Source organism: Cebus imitator, unplaced genomic scaffold (assembly GCF_001604975.1).
Source record: "Cebus imitator isolate Cc_AM_T3 unplaced genomic scaffold, Cebus_imitator-1.0 Scaffold226, whole genome shotgun sequence".
Classification (NCBI taxonomy): domain Eukaryota; kingdom Metazoa; phylum Chordata; class Mammalia; order Primates; family Cebidae; genus Cebus; species Cebus imitator.
The window spans coordinates 2855610-2878129 of record NW_016107541.1 but is presented as its reverse complement, the minus strand read 5'-3'; the positions used below and the strand labels follow the sequence as shown (position 1 = coordinate 2878129).

The 22520-nt window shown below is 38.1% G+C and overlaps 1 protein-coding gene across 1 annotated transcript in view; it reads right to left on the bottom strand.

Moving 5' to 3' along the window:
- MARCHF6 (membrane associated ring-CH-type finger 6) overlaps positions 1 to 22520 on the bottom strand; it is a 78391-nt gene that overhangs the window by 43905 nt on the left and 11966 nt on the right. Inside the window, exons 2-7 of the mRNA XM_017496942.2 lie at positions 13989 to 14085; positions 13057 to 13130; positions 9920 to 10063; positions 4766 to 4838; positions 1323 to 1491; positions 99 to 288 (exon numbers count right to left, since the gene is read on the bottom strand). Of these exons, the coding sequence (XP_017352431.1) occupies positions 99 to 288; positions 1323 to 1491; positions 4766 to 4838; positions 9920 to 10063; positions 13057 to 13130; positions 13989 to 14085 (747 nt within the window). The remainder of the gene's footprint in view (positions 1 to 98; positions 289 to 1322; positions 1492 to 4765; positions 4839 to 9919; positions 10064 to 13056; positions 13131 to 13988; positions 14086 to 22520) is intronic.

Genomic DNA, 22520 nt, shown 5'->3' with positions numbered 1-22520 from the left:
AAAAAAAAAAAAAAAAAAATTTGGAAATGCCAGTTCTTTATGCAAATTGAGAGCAGATTTGCAGTGCTGAAGAAAGAGGACATACAAGCAGCCATTACCCTGAGCTCCATTATTAGCATCTGCCACATCTTCCACACCAGCATCATCTTCCTCCTCATTCTCCTCCTCCTCCTCTTCTGCCTGGTCATCCTGGGCCTCAGGGTTTTCCCCCACCACTGCATTCTCAGCTGGTGGGTTAGCAGGCTGATCAGCAGCAACATTTTCTGCACCATTTCCTCCTGCTGGAACCTAAAAATCACAGAAAAGTGCAGAAATTTAGATCTACTTGTCTGTTTTGCTGTTTCCAAATTACATTATTCTTACATTAAAAAAAAAAAAAATCAGACCGGGTATAGTGGCTCATGCCTGTAATCCCAGCACTTTGGAAGGCTGAGGCAGGCGGACTGCTTGAGCCCAGGAGTTCGAGACCAGCCTGGGCAGCACAGCAAGACCCTGCCTCTACATAAAATTTAAAAGTTAGCCAGGCATGGTGGTTTGTGCCTGTAGTCCCAGTTACTCAGGAGGCCGAGGTAGGAGGATCTCTTGAGCCCGGAGGTTGTGAGGCTGCAGTGAGGTATCATCATGCCACTGCACTCCAGCCTGAGTGACAGAGCAAGACCCAATCTCAAAAACCCAAAACAAACAAAAAAACTAGAAAACAAATATAAACTCTAATAAATTTTTTTTAAAAAAGAAAATCTTTCAAAGATATCTTTTTTAAATGTATCCAATGTGGGATCAATTTTAGTATATAAGAACATAACCTCGCTTCATGTACATATTTACTTGGTATAGTTAAGGGATCAACAGTTCACAAAGCATCACAGAAAATGGTTAAGAAATTTAGCTCTCTTAAAAATAACCTTTTTATAAAATGTCTTTTGTCTTTACTGACAACATCAGGGATGAAAATACACTTTTTAAAAACCTTTTATATATGTATATAAAGAATTAAGTTTTATATATATATATATATAATTCTCTGTTATCAAACACTTGAGGAAATGTTTTCAAATTTCTGCTCAGTGGGTAAGACTGTGCATATGGACTTTAGTATAGCCCCTAATGCTGTTTCCAATCCAGCTAGAAAATTAAGAGGCAAAATCATAATATCACTTGCTTGATTTTTCACATCTCTCTTAATCTTCACCCAAACCTTTCCACTGCCCTTCTTTGTAATAACAAATGAGTTATGAGGGACATGGAAGTCAAGAGTTTGAGTCTTAGTGAGAGACAATAATTTCCATGACCTACCTAAATAAATTTTGGGGTAGGGGAGTTACCTCATTTTGGTGATGTCCCGCAGCATTGAAGGGTGGAGCAGCATGCTCCAACCAAATTGGTGCTCCCCCATGGACTATCTGCTCTCTCAACCACACCAGGCTAATGAATGCACACAGGGTACATGTCACCACAAAACAACCCTGCAAACAATCTGCCAACAAATTTTCCCTATTAAAAAAAAAAAGTACATATAATTACTCAAAAGAACACTTAAAATTAGGAAAACAAAGGTAAAAAGTTTCCTTTTACACTAAAGTCTCAAAAAAAAACCAAAAAAGCCAGAAAAATAAATCATAATTTTTTGGATGAAAATCTCAAGTTTCTCCAAAAGAATTATTTGTGATGATGGTGAAATTCTAATATGAGAACCTATATATACTTGTATTATATATATACTTGTATTATATATCTTAATATATATCTAAATAATACAAGTATATATACTTGTATTATATATCTTATTTATATATCTTATTTAGGCATCAAATACCATCAGAACTATATGGAAATTAGCTATCCATAGCCTATCTTTTGTACATGGCCTAGAAACAGAAAGGCACAAGCAGAAAAGACAAAAGCAGCCTAATACCCGACAAAAGCCATGCATTAAATTTATCTAATTTACCAAAGGTTAAAAACTCTGTCCAACTCTAAGAATTTCTGTATCTTTACACAAGTTTTAAAACTTGATTAGCTGACACCTGAACCTACACAAATTAACAGAATCATCAAATCAGAAAAGAGGAGCACCCCCAGAAAAACCTAATGACAACATTAAATAATGAAGGCTGAGAAATATTCAGTATGCCATGCGTGAGACAAAGAGGTCTATTATAAATTTTATAGAAGTTTGTCACACTTGGCCAGGCGTGGTGCCTCACACCTGTAATCCCAGCACTTTGGGAGGCCAAGGCAGGCAGATCGCTTGAGGTCATAAGTTTGAGACGAGCCTGGCCAACATTGTGAAACTCCATCTCTACTAAAAATATAAAAATTAGCTGGGCATGGTGATATGCGCCTATAATTCCAGCTTGAGAGGCTGAGCAGCAAAACTGCTTGAACCCAGGAGGCAGAGGTTGCAGTGAGCTGAGATTGAGCCACTGCACTCCAGCCTGGGTGACAGTGTGAGACTCCATCTCAAAAAGCAGAATCACCTGAACTCAGAAGGCGGAGGTTGCAGTGAGCCGTGATTGAGCCACTGTATTCCAGCCTGGGTGACAGTGAGACTCATCTCAAAAAANAAAAAAAAAGTGTTTCACTTAGAAAGCAAATGAAGTTTTGATGCTAACTGCAAATGCACCAAAAGTATATTAGTTTCTCAACAAATCCAGAAAGGTGAAGTATGTTTCCTTTAGTAATCATACAAGAAAATGCACCAAGTATTGTCATACTGAGGACCATTTTGTCCTTTTCCTCTATTAAGAGGCTTAGCTTTCCTTCCCTAGTTCATGTTTATGATTTCAGAATTATTCAGATAACTCAAAAATCTCTGGAACGTTAGCCCTCAGAAAATCCAGTATTTTAATGGAATCACGTTTTCCCTCCATAGAAAACCACAGGAAGTGTCAATTTGGTAGACCTTGACCCAGCAGCTCCAAACTTTAACTAAATCGGCATGGGCCCTAGGAGAATACTGTCTTCAATATGTCCTAAATCAAGGGGAATTCAAACTACCACCTTACTAAGGAACTCTCCAGGCCATTAAATTCTTAAAGGTTGGGACCAAAATATCCCCTTTACATCTTCTTTGCCATCAGCAATAATCCTTTTTATTACAGATATTAAACATTTGGTGACAAACTCTAGAGTCCTTTTCCCTTATTCCTTCAATCTGGGCTGGTTTTGTGAGTTCTGGACAAAGGTGATGCTGTCCAAATTCCAGAGGTCAGAAGAGGGCTTGCAAGCTTCCATTCTTGCCCTTTTAGAATGCTGCCCTGAGACTACCATGTAAAGCCCCACTAGCCTTCTAGAAGATAAAAGGCCTTAGGAGGAGAACCAAGACATCTCAGACAAACCACCTTAGATCATTAAGTCCCAGTAAAACAGCTCAGTGACCTAGACAAGCCTAATAGATGAAAGGCTCAGCTGAGCCCAGCCCAAACTGCTGACCCCAGAATTATAAGCAAATAAAATGGTAGTTGTTTTAAGCTACTAAGGTTTGGGACAGTTTGTTTTGCAGCAATAGATTAAGTGATACAGTGCACCTACAGATGACCTCAATTACTGAGTTACGGAATATATAGCAACTTATGAGACATTACGGAAATTTAAAGTAAAATTTTGCAGAAAAAAACTATAGAGAATATAAAATATTATTCAGAAAAAAAGTAAGTTTAGTTACAACTTCTATGAGAAAAACTAGCTCGATTTTTCAAACCGTAAAAAAAACCAAGCCATGTTTATAATTTCTTTCGACTATCCCCACCAGGCCTCCAGTGTTCCTCTGGAGTCAACGAGTAGCCTAATGAAAGCAATTCAAGCAACCCTCAAGCCAATCAAGTCAGAGGGAAAAAGAAGCCTGCCGATATAAGTCAAGCAACAATGCTTAATGTCAAGATACAGTAAAGTAACTACAGGCAAGTTTTAGCATTTATATTCTAATAATTATGGAAAGATTTTTAAAAATAAACCTGAGTTCAAATGTGTATATTAACAACACGTTAAAATTAACTCTTGGCCAAGCACAGTGACTCACGCCTGTAATCCCAGCACTTTGAGAGGCCCAGGCGGGCAGATCACTTGAGGTTAGGAGTTTAAGACCAGCCTGGCTAACATGGTGAAACCCCATCTCTTCTAAAAATATTTAAAAAAATAGTTGAACTTGGTGCCACACGCCTGTAATCCCAGCAACTCAGAAGGCTGAGCCAGGAGAATCACTTGAACCCAGGAGGCAGAGGCTGCAGTGAGCTGAGATTGTGTCACTGCACTCCAGTCTGTGTGACAGAGCCAGACCCTGTCTTAAAATAAATAAAAATATAAAAATTAGCTCGTCATGGTGGCGGGTGCCTGTAATCCCAGGTACTCGGGAGGCTGAAGCAGGAGAATCACTTGAACCCAGGAGGTGTAAGTTGCAGTGAGCAGAGATCGCATCACTGTACTCTACCCTAGGTAAAAGAGAGCAAGACTGTCTTAAAAAAAAAAAAAAAAAAAAAATCTCCTTATATGAACGTAAGACAGTAGTATGTATCTTAAACTGCATGACAGCCTATTTAAAAAGTCATTCCATCATTACAAAACAGTCCCATAAAAAACATATATTTTAAAAGAAATGTCATTTACATTTATCAGCTACTTCTACTGCAGCTATAACTGTTAGTATAATAGACATAAATTATTTGTCCTCAAAACATAATTTACAAATTATAACAAAAATAAATATGCAAAGAAAAAAGCAAGCATCATCTACACCATGCAATGTTTGTCACACAGGTTCAATACTCACGTTGACAGCATATCTAATGGCAGTGTCAGTAGTGAGCTCACGGAGCCAGTAAACAAGCACTTGTAGATGCGGCCTACCAAAAAAAAGCATGATGGCATACAGTCACAACTTGCATCATGAACTCATAGAGCTGCTCAAGAAAGCACAGGTTAAGTGGAACGCCACAAATGCCATTGAAATAAACATTTAGTCTTTACAAGCCTGAGTCTCAAAATACGAAATTTTTAAAAACATGGTCAAGCACAAATATAGTCACAATGAAGAGTAAATGTTACACAGTCATGTTTACCATTTAGATTCTCTCTAGGTTTGCTTGCTTTTTTTTTTTTACTGAATGAGCTTAGATGTTTGAAAAGAAAAATCTAAACTGAAGATCTCCAAAATTACAATATAAATCATTTTTTAATTCTAGAATTCCAAAATTCATTAAGTCTGCTCATGAAAATAAAAGGTTTCCATTTTGGAGGTACAAGTCTTTGAAATTAAGAGAATTTTTCAGTAGAGTATGTACTGCAATGCCATAAATGGAAACCTGACAATATTTTAAAAGCACAGATTCACAGGTCCTCTAAAATACAGAAATATTATTCCAAATTCTGGCCATTTAGGGAAAGACAGAGTATGAGTAAATGCACTGTTACTCCCTTACCATCTTTGTCAGAAAAGGCAGAAAGTCTTTTAGTCAGAAAGGCAGAATTCTAGACAGAATGAGATAACAGACCACAGATTTGAAAATGGGGCACAAGAATAAAAACCTGAGGCTTTCTTGCAAACCAGTATTTGTTTATTACCTTAAGCATTCCCTATAAAACCTTGTATCAGAAATTTTCAGTGACTTAAATGGCATTTTCAAAACCAAGTCAAAATGGAAAGGTAAGAAAAGATTTCTGTAATAAAAATTATTTACATATGTGTATAAAATACTCACACGAGTATGCTTTTAACAATGTAAAACTGACATCAAACCAAATGCTTAGATAGGTAAATGAGTTCATATGCAGTAGTCCCTAATACAGTGCTGTGCATCATTAAAAAATTAGTAAGACAGCAGAACACGCACTTAAAATGGAAAGACAGCCAGGGTACAACGGCAAGGTAAAGAGAAAAGTTCCAGGGTATGTATCATGTGATGTAATTTAAATTACACGTGTGTATCTGAATATAAACAAGTTAGAACAGAAATTAAGCTTGTGATTAATAACTGTGTTAAATCTTGTAAGTCTTTACTTTTGCCTATTTGATCTACTGATTTCAGAGAGGCTCGTTAGTCTTCCACTATGGCTGTGAGTGCTTTATGTATTTCAAGGCCCAGTTTTCTAGTATATAAAATTTCTTTAATTCTATTTTCTTAATGGATTATGCCTTTTATTAATATGAAACATAATGCTTTGCCCCATTTAATGCATTTGCATGATATCTGACTAACATTGCTCTGGTTTTTTGTTAGCCATTTGCTAGCAAAATTATTTTTCTATCTCTAAGTATTAACCTGTGCTGCTTTGTATATTCTCTTATAGTGCAAGTTTTATACCTACACATTTATGGAGTTCTCTTTTGTATTACAGAACTCTAAACCCTTATGGTTACAGATATATTTATCTATTTCCCTACTTCCCTCCTCTGCCTTCCCTTCCTTTCTTTCCTGCCTTTGTTTGAAATTTCCAAATTTTATTTGCTGTCTCCCACTCCCAGTTCCCAGGATGAAAAACTGATCATCCTATTTCTATTCTTCTAGCAGTTGCCCTTGAGTTTTCTTATGTGTTTATTAAAGTACATTTTTACATAATCTTAAGTGTACAGATGGGTGAATTCTTAAAATATGTATATCCTGGGTAACTACCACCCAAATCAAGATGTTCCATACTTCCAGCTCCCCAGAAGGCTCCCTCAAGCTCCTTCCGAGGCAACACTCCCTGCAAAAGGTAATCACTATTCAGATCTCTATTACTATAGATGAATTTAACCTGTTTTAAAATTTCACATACATTCAATCATAGAATTTTATGCCTGGCTTGTTTTTGTCAAAGAAGCAAAATTCATCTATGTTATTTCAGGTCACTATAGTCAGTTCTTTTTTCACTGCTATGTAGTATTCCATTGTATGAATAAACCACAATGTACCCATTCTACTATTAACAGGCATTTGACTGATACTAGTTTTTAAGTACTATTAATAAAGCTGCTGTGGTCATTCTTATATATATGTCCTCTAGCAACAGAAAGTTCTTGTTCTGTTAGTTATATTCCCAAGAATGGAACTGCTAGATCGTAAGGTATCTGCAATATTCAGCCTCAGTAGATACTGCTGAACAGTTTTCTGAGAAGTTACAACATGTGCACTCCCCCGATCACTGTGTACGTGCTTCAGATGCTCTACATCCTAAGCAACATTTGGCACCGTCTACTCTTTTTATTTCTTGTCACCCTCCTTGTACATTTTTCTAATGATGCTGAGCACTTTTCCATGTGTTTATTGGCTATTGTTGTCCCTTGTTGTCCCTGGAATGTTGACTGGGTTCCAGACTCTCCTCAATAATAAAATAAGTAGATGCTCAAATTCCACATTCAGCATTGCAGAACCCACAGACAGGAAGGCTTAGTATATTTAGCTATCTTTCCAGAAATACCTGTTCAAACCTTCTGTCCACTGTTTAATTGGGATGTGCTTGCCTTTGTTATTGTTTTATATACTCTAGATATAAGTCCTTTGTTGGATATGTATACTACAAATATCTTCTCTCACTCCATGGCTGGGCTTGCCTTTCAAATTTTTTTTTTTTATTATTGCATTTTAGATTTTTGGGTACATGTGAAGAACATGCAAGATTGTTGCACAGGTACACACACGGCAGTGTGATTTTCTGTCTTCCTCCCCTTCACCTCTATCTGGCATTTCTCCCCCTGCTGTCTTTCCCCAACTCCCCACCCCCAACTGTCCCTCCCCTATTTCCCCCCAACAGACCCCAGTGTGTAGTGCTCCCCTCCCTGTGTCCATGTGTTCTCATTGTTCAACACTCGCCTATGAGTGAGAACATGCGGTGTTCAAAATTTTTTTTTTTGAGTGCCAGAATTCAATTGCCTTTTATTCTTAAAAGTGTCTAAGGATGAAGAGAAGTTCTTAATTTTAATTATGTTCAATTTATCAGTATTTTCTTTTATGCTTATTCGCCTATATTTTATTTTAGAAGTTTCTCTTTAAATTCACACTCAGGCTTTTAATTCGTCTCAAATTAATTTCTGTGTTAGGCTGAGATTGAGGTAATGATACGACTCATTTTTTTCTGTATGGCCATCTGGTTGTTGCTATACCATTTACTGAAAAGGCCATCTTTTTTCCACTGATCTGTGGTGGCACTTTTGTCGTTAATCATGTAACAATGTAGTTGTGAGTCTAGTTCTGGACTCTGGTTACTCTTGTATTTTTAATGCATAGTTACACAATATTTTTCTACCTACATCTAAAACATCTATAATCTCCCCACAAATGAGACAAGAAATTTTTAAAGCTTGAATTTCTACCTTCCCCTCACAATTTCTCCCACGTTAAGATCATCTGGAATTTTAGTTCCAGGCTGTTCCCCAAAACCTATTAATTATCGTAGACTAACAATTGAGCCTTAGCTATATGAAGGTCTTCTTTGTATCTCACATCCTTCTCTCCTTGCTCATTTAGTAAAGTATATCCTCAAACAGGTTTTTCAAAAAGGTTTAAGGTGGTAAATTTTCCAAACCTGTACATCTATTGAAACGAGTGTAGTTTCTCCTTCCATATGAGAATAATTTGCAGGAAGGGAAATTTAGGTTCAAAAATGTCCAATTTTGAAGATTCCATTGTCTTCTGGCATTGAACATTGTTAATTTTAAGTCTGATGCCACTCTTATTTTCTTTACTTTGTAGGATAATCTGGAAGCATACAATCTCTATACCTCCAACACTAATACTTTACCCAGCTCTGGAAAACTTGAAACTGTGTTTAGGTTTGTGAAACTTTTCCTTTACCATGGCCAGCACTGTCTTTCTATCTAAAAGACACCAATTGTTTCCTCATCTTCACTAGACTAGCCTCCATTTCTCAATATGTATTTCTCATACTTGTAACTACTTTGTCCCTCTGAGTTACAACCTGTGAGATTTCCTTGGTACAATTTTCTAGTTAACTCACTCTTCAACAGTACCTATATTCTGCTAGTTGGTGTATCTTCCAAGAATTTCATTTCCATATGTCATCAAGCTTATTGTATCATATTATAAGGAGACATGAGGATATTAATTATACTAATTAAAACTCTTGTTTAGCTCTGATGAATCTTTCTATATATTCTGCCACCCATATACCATCTACTTCTCTCCATGTCTATAAAAACAACAAAGAATCCAAGAGGATTGCGGGGTTGATTAGTACCAACCTCCCAAAGAGCTTCCTATATCTGAAAGATAAGCCTCCCAACTATTTAGGACCATTACATGTATGAGTACTTTTTAATTTTTATTTTATCTTGATTTTGTTGAGGCAAGTCTCACTCTGTCGCCCAGGCTGGAGTGCAGCAGCAGGATCTCGGCTCACTGCAACCTCTGCTTTCTGGGTGCAAATGATTCTTCTGTCTCAGCCTCCCAAGTAGCTGGGATTACAGAGGCATGCCACCACACCCAGCTAATTTTTGTATCTTTAGTAGAGAGGGGGTTTCACCATGTTGGTCAGGCAGGTCTCAAACTCCTGACCTCAAGTGATCCGCCCCCCTTGGCCTCCCAAAATGCTGGGATTACAGGTATGAGCCACCACACCCAGCCATGTAAGTATTTTTTTAAAGGACGGTTGCAGAATCCCAAAAGAATTCATCTTTTGCAGTCCTTGAAAGCTCCAGTATACTTCAAATCTAATTATGATTTGATTTTACTTTTTCAATTCTTTCATGAACTTTCATGGTTAGCCTCTCTGTATGCTGTGTTCTTTCCCACATTCATTCAAGAAAGTGACCTGTTAAACTCATTCTTAGTTCAGCTGAACATCTTCAAAGTAAGGCTTTCCTAATACATGACATTACGGCGTCAAATTACTAAACATCATTCAAATAATAATATGATACATATTGCTTTATAATATTAAATACTTCTGCAGTGTTTAAATAACTCCAACCAGAGGCATGAATACTCACATGCTGTAAGAGGAACAACTCCCAACCATGCAAAGGCCACAAGTGTATAATGAAACCAATATCGTATTGCAGTACCAATACTTGTAACCAGTCCAGCAAATATGTCTTGAATTGGAAGCCGTGAAGGCATATCTGGAGAATAAACTATAAGCAGGAAAAAAGTACTTACATTTCATGAATATTTGAAAACAGCTTAATTCATAAATATAAAATAGACATTAAACTTCCAATATTTACCTTGTGCTTAATTTTTTTCCTATTTAAAAAAATAAACCAAATAGTTACAATATCACATTCACCCAAGAAGTCATTCATGAGGTAAATCATATCCGAAATGTGGAAATCAACAAAAGGCTCTGAGCAGGAAAATTGTTCAGTAAATGTTCACATCCCTTGCTCATAGCCAAGAACCTCATACAAGGCCCATTTATACGTATTTTAACATTCAACCAATATAATCATCTGGATTCACAAACTATAAAACATATGTAAAGCAAGCAGGAGCAAAAGATGAAGCTGACACCATGCCATCAAAAAATAACTCCTCCAAATATAAGCATTAAATAGCACTCAAAAAGCACAACAGTCTGCAGCAGATCATTTCAAGTTGGTGCAAACAACCCACTGACATTTGTGAGCCACTTTCCCAATGTTAGCATAATGCTTAAAATTTCAAATGATAAATACAGATCTTCCCACTACTCTGCAAAATGTAGTGGGAAGAGAGAAAAAACCATTCTTTCTTCTGAATCATTCTGGACCATTCAGAAAAAGAAAGATTCTGCCACATTTTAGAAGGATTCCCTTTTAAAATGGTTCAATAAAAAACCATTGCTTATTATTAAAAAGCTCTACCACAGGTAGCTCAGAAGGAACATATAAAAAAAACATACGGGAAACATACAGGAACGTCCAGGAAAAACAAACTCTTTGGCCTCTTTCTCCAATAAGGCCAAAACAAAAAATTAAAAGCAATGATCTAAAATTTATAAGAGCACTATCGCAAATGGTTCGCCCCTATGAACACTGAGAAATAAACAATTAACAAATAGCAACTTCTTTTTTTTTTGGAGACAGATTCTCACTCTGTTGCCCAAGCTGGAGTGCAGTGGTGTGATCTCTGCTCACTGCAACCTCGGCCTCCCAGGTTCAAGTGATTCTCCTGTCTCAGTCTCCCATGTAGCTGGGGTAACAGGTGCCCATCACCATGCCTGGTTAATTTCTGTATTTTTAGTAGAGACAGGGTTTCCACCACATTGGCCAGGCCGGTCTCAAACTCCTGACCTCAGGTGATATGCCCACCTCAGCCTCCCAAAGTGCTAGGATTACAGGCGTGAGCCACCGTGCTCAGCCACAAATAGCAACTTTTAATAACACATGCCCACAGATCATTGACTTCAATAGGATATCTAGTATACAAAAACAAGTCATCAAAACCAGTAATAATAGAGATTTTTTTGAGAAAGATAAAAGAGAATATAACTATTAAATACCCAAGTGAATATTCCTATCAATAGAACTTCATGAAGATATTCAATTATTTTGTCTTAGTCTCCTATAAACCTTGACAAGCTGTATAGCTTTTATGTACTACAGAAAATTAATGACTATAAAATAACAGAATTGGCTTTTTTTATGATGATGAATATAAAGCTCCAAAAGTGAAAATGTAGTAACTTTAATCACTTATACTCATCAAATAAAAATAAAGTAAAACATTATTTTACAGCATTTATATTGAGAAGCTCAAGATGCTTTAAAACACACACACACACACACACACACACACACACACAAACTAAAACATGAAAAATCCTTTGTAAGGGAAGACAATATGGGGGTCCCAGAATAAAAAAATATGCTTCAAATTTTTAATAATTTACTAGCACAATCCTCTACTTATTTAAGATGAACCATATTAAATATTAATAGCCACATGAATTATAGTTAAAATCTTAAAGGTTGCAAAATATTTTATGAAGGCTTATGATTATTGACCTTAAAAAGTTTCTCTCACAAAAATACGGTAATTTTTTAAAACTTTGTTTGGTCAGGCAATGTGGCTCATAACTATAATCCCAACACTTTGGGAGGCTGTGACAGGAGAACTGCTTGAGGCCAGGAGTTCAAGACCGACCTGGCAATACAATGAGATCCCTATTTTTAATTTATTATTTTAAAAATAAAGCTTTGTCTTTATTATCCTCATCTACACAAGTTTAACTCAAAACATAGTCCAAATCTGAAGATAACTGAGTATCTGATGAAATCAAGGCATCACTGAATTTTTCTAGGTGGATAATGGTATTCTAGTTATGCTTTTTAAAAAGAACCCTTACCTTTTAGATATACATACTGAAATATGTACAGATGAAATTATAAATGTTAGAATTATTTTTAAAAGAATGGAGAAAAAAAGGCCAGGCGTGGTGGCTCACGCCTGTAATCCCAGCACTTTGGGAGGTTGAGGCAGGCAGATCACGAGGTCAAGAGATCGAGACCATCCTGGCCAACATGGTGAAACCCCGCCTCTACTAAAACATACAAAAATTAGCTGGGCATGGTGGCATGCGCCTGTAGTCCCAGCTACTAGAGAGGCTGAGGCAGGAGAATTGCTTGAACCCAGGAGGCAGAGATTGCAGTGAGCTGAGATTGCACCACTGTACTCCAGCCTGGCACCTGGCGACAAAGCAAGACTCTGTCTCAAAANAAAAAAAAAAAAATGGAGAAAAAAATAAAAGAATAAAAAGGCAGAGAACAAGAGCGTATGTAAAACAAGACAAGCCATGAGTTGAAACTAAGTGATGGGTACACGTGGACTTCTTAGATTTTTGTATGTGTTCGAACTTGTCTACAATTAAAAGTAAAAAAAATTTACATACAAAAAAACCCACCCCACAAATTAAATCTCAAACATATGTGTGTGTTGAAAGGGAGCATACAGTTCTAAAAAATATTTTCCTAAATAAAATAGCAATACTTCCTATTACTATCAAAGATAATCAAGCTGAAAATAGTTACTTTAAAATTGCTTAAGCACTTTTATTCCCTCTTCCTCTGTCAACTGATCATATTAAACAACTTTATGCTACCCGTAATAATCAAAACAATGCAGTGAAAACGTCTTAAGAACTTACTTGGTGTAAAAGCAAATCTGTGCTTGCATAATTCACAGTATTCTTTTCGACTATGTTTCAGCCACTGAACTAAGCTGTAATTATAAACAGATTCATAAGTACAGTGTTTACAACAAAGAAGCACTACAGTTTTGTTGAAAACATTGTTTTTATTAAAAATTTATATATCATAGTTTTTATAGTTTCAAAAATTTCAAATTTGGAATATTCTTAACATTTTGTAACTGCTTTCTAAGAATAAAAACTACAACAGCTAGAGATAAAAGCAACACATTTTTCTACCATTAAAAAAGGTCAATTAATCAAAATTAATTTCTTCAAAGCGAAATGAATATGAAAGAATCTCCAAGCATCAACATCAGTTCTAATCCTGGTCTGATAATACTGGTACCTGGTAGCTAGGTCTGAATCCTGGTTCTGCCATTAACTGGCTGGCTATGAGACCCAGGACAAGTTATCTAACCTTCCTATGCTTCAGTTTCTTCATTTGCATAATAACAATACTCCACACCTCACAGTTTTCTTATAAGGATTAAATGAGTTGAGATATATAAAACACTCAGAACAGTTCTTGGCACAAAGTACTTCATAAATGTAAGTTATTATTATGCCAAGCCACACTAGAAAACCGTAACACTTTCAGAGGACAAAATAAGCTCTCCATGGTAGAAATAAACAAAAGGGTAATCATGTGTACCCGGAAGGCAATACACCAAAATAAGAGCCATGGTATTAAGAATTACTGGATAATTTCTTCTCCAAATGTTTGAATTTTTACCAAAAAAAGAGTTTTTTAGTTTCCTGTGCTCAGGACAATCCAATAAAAATTTAAAAAATAATTACAGAGAAACATCATTGAAATGATCTCTGTTATCATATACAGGACAAAACTGAAGCTCAGACTTACACAATTTTCTAAAAGTATGACTTACCATTCTTGATGGATAAACTTAATACTGCCGGTACATACACAAGGATGATAAAGTGGTTTCTCAGGTGTTCCTTCCGACCGACACACTCTACATATGTCTGTCAATGAAAGAAGAAAATGGAATTTTCCTTTGGTTAAAAGTTTAAGAAAAAAAAAAAAAGATAACTATAAACCAAAATATTGCACATTAAAGCAAGAATCTATCACTTGGCAAAACATTAATAGCATGGAGAACTGAACGTTGTGACTAAGTTGCTATTCAAGTGTATATTTAAAACTAAAAAATTTCCTAAATAATGTATTAAAAGACAAGCTGTTCCCTTTGTATGACAGCTTTTAAATAAATCAAAGTTGAAAATAACAGGAACACATGGTTTTATTTAAAACTGTACTCTCCCACAACAAATAACAGAAATAGGTAAAATCAGGTCACCATTAGCATCCTAACAGTTTTAAACTCCAGTCTTAACAATTTACCAGTTCAAAGTCCTAACAGCTTAAACTCCACAAAACACATTTGAGGACTCAACATAATAACAGCAGTTAGACTACACCCCCTTTCATGTCACCTCACCCCACAAGAGTGTGAGGTAGACAGAAACACACACACACGCTCTCTCTCAATCACTCTCTTTTAAAGAGTTGGTGGGGGAGGGAATGCTCCAAAACCAAAAAGGCACCAGGCCAGAGAGATGAGCCGGGGGCCACCTTAAGCAAAAGAGATAGGAGTATAGTGCTGAGGGGTCCGAGGACTGCAGCCCATCCCTCTCACCCAGCACTGCACAGCTCTAGGGGCACATTTGTCTGTCCTCCTGCCCGGAGTGGCCCCGAAGCAGCACAACGGCAGAAGAACTGCAATTGATCCTTCGCACGCTCACTCTAAAGCTCCTATGTGGATCCACTTAGGGAACCCTAGTTATAACGTTTATTTTAGACCGTTCTCAGCTATCCATCAGGGCCAAGCGCCAATCCCTAGCGGCCAATGGGAGGGACAATGGGCAGAAGCTTAATGCACGCTTTTGGCCTGCTCTCTTACAGGCAATTCTTCCTTAATGGGGAATTACTACAATTCCAATCCCCATCCCTCATGGACTTAACGGGTCTCTGGCATCCATCAAATTCCAGTGAGCACATGCTGAGAGCAGTGTGGTGCATGGTTCCAGGCATTTAAGAGCAACATAGGCCTGTGGCTACTCTTTGCACGTGGGGGTGCACGCCTTTTCCACACTGGTGGAGAGATCTGTCTGGTTATTCAATAACCAAGGAGACTACTGGTGTGCTAACCAGTTGGGTGATCCTGAGCCTAACTGCTCAATCTCAGATGGCTGAATGCCACTTGTCTAAATTGGGGGATGCCCAACACTCACCTAACTGGTTAGCATGCTAGTCTCCCTGGTTATCAATTAACTACCAGCAGAATCTCTTCATCAAGTAGAAAAGCTATGCACCTCCACCCCGAGAACAACTATCGATGGGTCAATCCGGTCTGTGCCGGAAGCAGGTAAGGTTGTTCATGTTGAGTCAAATTAAGTTCTCTACTGCTGCCGCCTTTCAGTTCCAGCTTTGAACACAGACCTTTCCCCTACCACACCCAAAGGGTTCTGGTTTCCTGGAAGCTGCCAGTGGGTCACAGGCATTAATGCAGTAGTCAACATCACCACATTTATGTTTGTAACTACACAGGGCCTGAAAGCTCTTTAAACTTCCCACTTTCACCTTCATCCTTGGTTAATGAAAACATCCTTGGCAAAAGCTTTCACTCTGATCAGACTTATTAACAGCCCAACACTTGAGCCCTAGTGGTGCAATACTAATGCCCCAACTGCCGTGTTTAATCAGCTTCCGCAAAGTTCTGACACAAAATAAAACCACACTCCCATTCCATGATTCCCACCAGCAGTATCTAGGCAGCCCATGCTACACTGAACACTAATTTTCTTTAAGTGCACACTTTATCTCCCGGGAAACTCAGGGAAGAGCCCATAAGGTACCAAAAGGCAAGGAGCATGGACTTTCTTGCAATAGACCCCAGCAGCACCCAACATCCTAAGATCCAAAAACAAGCTTTTTTTTTTTTTTTTTTCCAGTGGCGTTTCACTCCTGTTGCCCAGGCCGGGGTGCAGCGGCGTCATCTCAGCTCACCACAACCTCCAACTCCTGGGTTCACGCCATTCTCCTGCCACAGCCTCCCAAGAAGCTAGGATTACAGGCATGCGCCACCATGCACAGCTAATTTTGTATTTTTAGTATAGATGGGGTTTCTCCATGTTGGTCAGGCTGGTCTTGAACTCCCGACCTCAAGTGATCTGACCACCTCAGCCTCCCAAAGTACTGGAATTACCTGCATTAACCACCGGGCCCAGCCAGAACAAGCATTTTAACTGCCACAAAGTCATCACACCGCATTGAAAATGAGATTACTGCAGCTACCAGCACCAGACTTGCCCTGCCATAGATCCTCCTTAAAGGACTTAAAGTAGACTCTTTCCAACTACAGGCCTTGAAAGAGTCCTATATTGTTTTCATCATTGTCCTCCAGGATTAGGAGTGGGTGATTTGTGCACCAGCTACCTTCCTTATATAGGGTATTAATTTATCAGGCTCTCTCTGCAGAACCAAATTGAGTTTCCCTATTACTAAGATTCTTGGTCATGGTGGTCACCTCGGTATGCACTACAACTGCCACCTAAGAGTGACAGGGCCATGGCGGGGTGGGGGGCGGGAATGTGACTGATCTAGGTTACTAAAAATCACCAGAGTCACTAAAGCTGCAGGTGTGGATCAGCTCTACAATGACCAGTTATTTATGTAGGAGCTGAACCCAGCCCAGATCCAGCCATTCACAACACCGCTGAGGAGTTAGACGCCTGTGGATTAACTTTTGAGACTGGCATGTGATACTACTGTATGATCTACCAGGGAGAGTGGGTGCAAGTGTGGATGTACAGGTGCCAGGCGTAGGGTCTGGGCTCCCTAGCCCACACTCAGATGGCTGTATAAGTAGGAAGTAAGGTATAGCAGCCACAGCATGGCAAAGGGTGTCCCACCCATGGGATGCTGCCCTCCAGAAATATCATGACTGGTCGGCCATTGAATATGGCCTGGGATATGGCAAAGATAGTCCTATTGGTACACTGCTGCCTGTGTGATGCAAGGACAACAGGTGGCATGATATCCATGTGGGTACAGCAATTGGTCATTTGGTGGGCTCATTCCATGATACACGCCACTGTCACCTAGGCAACCTAGTCCTGCACAGCCTGAGAAAGCTGCGGTTGGAAACAAAGCAGTGGCAAATTCCAGGGCACACTCACCCACAGGAGGCACTGCTTACTCCAAGAGGATGGCCAGCTAGTGAATGGTGGAACAGGACAGGTGGAGCGGGGAGAGAGACATGGATCTCCACTTAGGAGAATGTAAACACACACATGAATTAGAACACTGATTTTTCAGAAGACCCCTGACCTTCTGAATGACAAACCAACAAACAAGATACTAAGCAAACCCAACAACTCTAAAATTAAGCCCCAGGGGGCTCTGTTTGGCCTAGAGGAGAGAACTGGGATCCGAAGTTTCTCACTCAGAGAATGCAAGGACACAACTACTATCCTAGTAACACTACTTTTTTTTTTTTTTTTTTTTTTTAAGAGACAAGGTCTTGCTGTGTCACCCAGACTGGAATTCAGTGACACCACCATAAATCACCATAACCTCCAACTCCTGGTCTCAAGTGATCCTCCGATTTCAGCTCCCAAAGCGCTGGGATTACAGGTGTGAGCCACCATGCCCAACCCCTAAGACTTCTTTTTCACTTATTGTCTTGCCAGTTTGCAGTGGTTTTTCTAGAGGCTATATAAGACAATAGAATGAATGCAGCTAGAGATGAAAAGATCCAGCTGCTTCTCATTAAAGTAGATATTAAAGAGATCTGCAAATATAAAACAAATCCACTCTTTCCTCATCAATTCTGGGGGGAATATTATTTTCATGAAAAACAGTATTTATATTAATACATAATACATGTTGTTATTTTAAAGCAAATTAATAAATACTCTCAAAATTCTTCTTAAAGGAGTTCGTCAAGAGGAAGAACAAGTGCATTAATCCATTTGTTACTTTAAGTGATTTTGATTACATGAAAACAATGACAGCCCAGGTCTCAAGCGGGGGAAAAAAATAATCCTAAAGGGAATTCTAACATACCATTATTTCCAAACAGTATGAACAACTCTTTAAAATCTCTCTTGTATCTATTTTCACATATAGTCTATTGTATAATGAAGTATAAAAAATTCTAATGAATGAATTAATGATCACTACTGCTATACACTTTTAAGTCAAAACATATTTTATAAAACTACCGAAATGATCACATTTCATAAAGCATTATACCCACTAACAATAGTGCACAGACATGATAAAAGAAAAAAGATCTTTAAAATGCTATGGGTTTTCTCCCCCTCAGTTGGATCTTAAGAGAAAAAGGAAGAAAAAGAAAAATTTCTGCTCCATTATACAGCAGAAAACATCAAGATCCAAAACAGTGTCTTTGTGTTCTCAAAATTAATTTTAAGTAATTAACTGGCATTTCATCTTGCATGTCCGTATGTCTCTTTTTGTTTTTTTTTTGGCCTACACACATTGGCAACAATAAAAATTACCATTTTGAAATCTTTGTGGGGGGTGGGCATTATGGGAGCACACCACCACATTTGGCTTTTTTAAGAGATGGAATCTCACTATGTTGCCCAAGCTGGTCTCAAACTCCTCGCCTTAGGCAATCATCCTGTCTCAACCTCCTAAATCGCTGGGATTATAGATGCCAGCCTGCAGCTACTTGCACATTTTCTAATTTCTACTTGGCATTATGTTCTAGAAACTTTAAAGAAGGCATTTTAAAAGACTAGTCACTGCCTAAAAGAAAAAAGAAGTATAAAAAACTACAACATTCATTTATTACTTTGACATTATTTAAGAACTACCCTTTATTTAATTACCTACTGATATGGTTTGGCTGTGTCCCCAACCAAAAATCATCTTGAATTCCCACATGTTGTGGAAGGGACCCAGACAGAGGTAACTCAATCATGTGGGCAAGTCTTTAGTGCTTTTCTCGTGATAGTGAGTAAGTCTCACGAGATCTGATAGTTCTAAAAAGAAGAGTTCCCCTGCACAAGCTCTCTCTTTTTGCCTGCTGCCATCCATGTAAGAAGTGACTTGCTCCTCCTTGCCTTCCACCAGGATTGTGAGGCTTCCCCAGCCATGTGGAACTGTTAAGTCCATTATAAATCTCTTTCTTTTGTAAACTGCCCAGTCTTGGGTATGTCTTTATCAGCAGCATGAAAACAGACTAATACACCTACACCATTGCTACACACAGTTCTAAGCACTCTGAATGTATTCCATCATTTAATCCTCACAATACCAATCTCATGGTTCAGGAAATTGAGGTTGAAAGGGGCAGGGTAATGTAACATATCTAAGGCCATACACGATTAAGGAGAAGGCAGTATGCAAGGGACCTAGAATATTACTGAATTGTCACTCTTTCAGAACACAGGCTGGAAATCTCAGAATAGCTAATGCTATTTCAGTTACTGAGAACCAAGTAATTATGAAGCAAGCAGCAAATGAGGATTAAAAGCTAGCTCCCAATTCCGAGACTACTCTCCTTTTGATCTTATCATACTTCTTCCCCCCAACTACTTTCATCAAGCAATGATTTTATCTTGAATGTTTTATTTTTTCATGTCAATATTCTATTTATCTGCTCCTCCAACTTTACAATATTCTCCCATTTGCACAGTAGACTGCTCCCTCTAGTAAAACATATATTACTGAAATATAAAGATAAAAAATAACCAGGTAGTACAGCAGCTAGTTAAAAAGTAGTTTTATTACTGCCAACCTGAACACTTCCAGTTTTCCAAGTTCTCTTTCTTTATGAATTATCTGTTCAAGTTCTTTGTCCAGCTTACTAATTAAGGTCTCAACAATAAGAAAACTAAAAAACAAACCAGCTTTGTGCTGGGCTAGGTTGAAAAAAAGAGAGAGAGAGACAGAGAGAGAGAGAGAGAGAGAGAGAGAGAGAGAGAGAATGGTTTAAAAAAAATCAGCAAAAAATCTAAACACATTCACCAAAAGAGGAATAAAAAATTTTTAATGTTCAAGTCGTTTCAGGAAATGCAAATTTAAATCACAAGAAGACAGTGACAGCTGTACAACAAGGTGTACTCGATGCCACTGAAATATATACTTAAACATAGTTAAAACAGTAAATTTTATTACATATACTTTACCACAAAAATTTTTAATAAAAATCACAGTAAGGCCAGGAATGGCAGCTCACGCTTGTAATCCCAACACTTTGGGAGGCTGAGGAAAGAGGATCATTTCAGCCCAAGTGTTTGAGACCAGCCTGGACAACACAGGGAGGTCCCCGTATCTACAAAAATTTAAAAACTAGCAGGGTATGATGGCACTTGCTTGTAGTCCTGGTCAGGAGAATAAGGCAGAAGATTGCTTGGGCCCAGGAGCTTGAGGTTGTAGTGAGCTATGATGGCACCACTGCACTCCAGACTGCGTGATAAGCAAGACCCTGTCTCTCAAAATAAATAAATAAATAAAAAGGCTATGGCAGGAAAATCACTTGCACCTGGGAGGCGGAGGTTGCAGCAAGCCGAGATGGTGCCACTGCACTCAAGCCTGGGCAACAGAGCAAGACTCCATTTCAAAAACAAATAAAAAACTCTTGGGCTCAAATGATCCTCCTGCCTCAGCCTCCAAGCTGGGACTATACATGCACACCACCATGCCCAGCTAAATATTTATTTTTCGTAGAGACAGGGTCTCACTATCACTATGTTGCCCAGGCTGGTCTTGAAGGGCTCAAGCAATCCTCATTCACTGGCCTCCCAAACTGCAAGAATTACAGGCATAAGCCAATGTAACTGGCCAAGAAGTGATTAACCTTTTGATGCTTTAAGCTCTGAGGTTTAGGGTTGTTGTGACTACAACATAACTTAGCTGATCCTATCTTATACAGAATCTTAGCAGCTTTGCAAAAACATGAAGCAAGTACGACTCTTACAAACTTACAAAATCAAAAAAATAATAGCCTGTTTTGTATACTAATTCCAATCCCACCATTCAAAACTTCAACAGAGTAACAAGGCTAAGGCTACAGAAAGAGCGAAGTCTACAAAAGGCTCAGCTTGAAGTCCTTTGCAAAAAATTAAATCATGAAGTAGGTTCTGTGGCAGGTTGAGGCTCCCATCAGACTCACATGCAATAATTACAAATCTTGCTTAGGCCAAAGTCAAGTCAATGCAACTTGCTTGTTATGAATGCAAACCTACTTATAAACAATATGGCAAAGCTCTTCCTGGTTTTCAAAGGGAAATTTCTTCCATTTAATACTGTGGCAATTTTTGTTGCAGTATTTGGATACCTAAGTATCTTTACGCAAGCATACCTTTGAAAAATTCCAGTATAGAGCTTGGCTCAATAAATAAGTGGGTTGTTTTTCTTTTTTAATAAAAAACTTCAAATCCTTAGTAATCTTCCAAATTCTTACGGAGATAGCCCAGGAGATGAGAAAGAAAGAAAACAACAACCAATGAGAGGAGGTTATCAAATTGGAGCCTACTGTGGAAGTCAGCCCATTCCATCAGTTTTTCTAGCCAACACTACAGTTCAACAATTTATCCTAAGTGCCTACTATGAGGGAAAAAATAAAACTCTAAGTTTTGGGGTACATGTTATAACTCTTAAGCTATTATCTATCTTGAAAGTTCTTTGATGTAAGACTTCAAAATTTCTCCACTTCTGTTCTGGTGACAAATTGGTGATAATTTAATATACAAAGGATTATTATTACTAGCAGACTTTACTTTGTAGAACAGTCTTAAATTTACAGACTAAATGGATCACTTGAGTCCAGGAGTTTGAAACCAGCCTGGCCAACACGGCAAAACCCCATCTCTACTAAAGCATAAAAATTAGCTGGGCATGGTAGCATGCATCTGTAATCCCAGCTACTCAGGAGGATGAGGCACAAGAATCATTTGAACCCAGGAGGCATAAGTTGCAGTGAGCTGAGATTGCACCACTGCATTCCTGCCTGAGCAACAGAGCAAAACTCAATCTCAAAAAACAAATAAACAAAAAATATGTAACTATTTGGTAATACAGAAAAAGATGTAACATTTTAAAATGACCACACTCCTTTACTTCCAACTAGGTAAAAAGACCATAGCCTGAAGGAGAAAATGCAAAAAATGACAGCCACTATAATTGGTTAGATGAGAACATGGGTAATTTTTCTTCCTTCCTCGTCCCCAAATACCTAGTGTTTCATTGCTACTTTTACAATTACACGCAGAAAAAAAAATGTTTAACTGCTCCAATTTTACAAAAACGATTTCCTTTTTCATGGTGAAAGTACACCTATAAACAAAATATGTGAGTTTGGGAATTAGGTCTTGCAAACACAGTTTAAAAACTCCAATTCTCTATGTACCCTAAAGTTGAT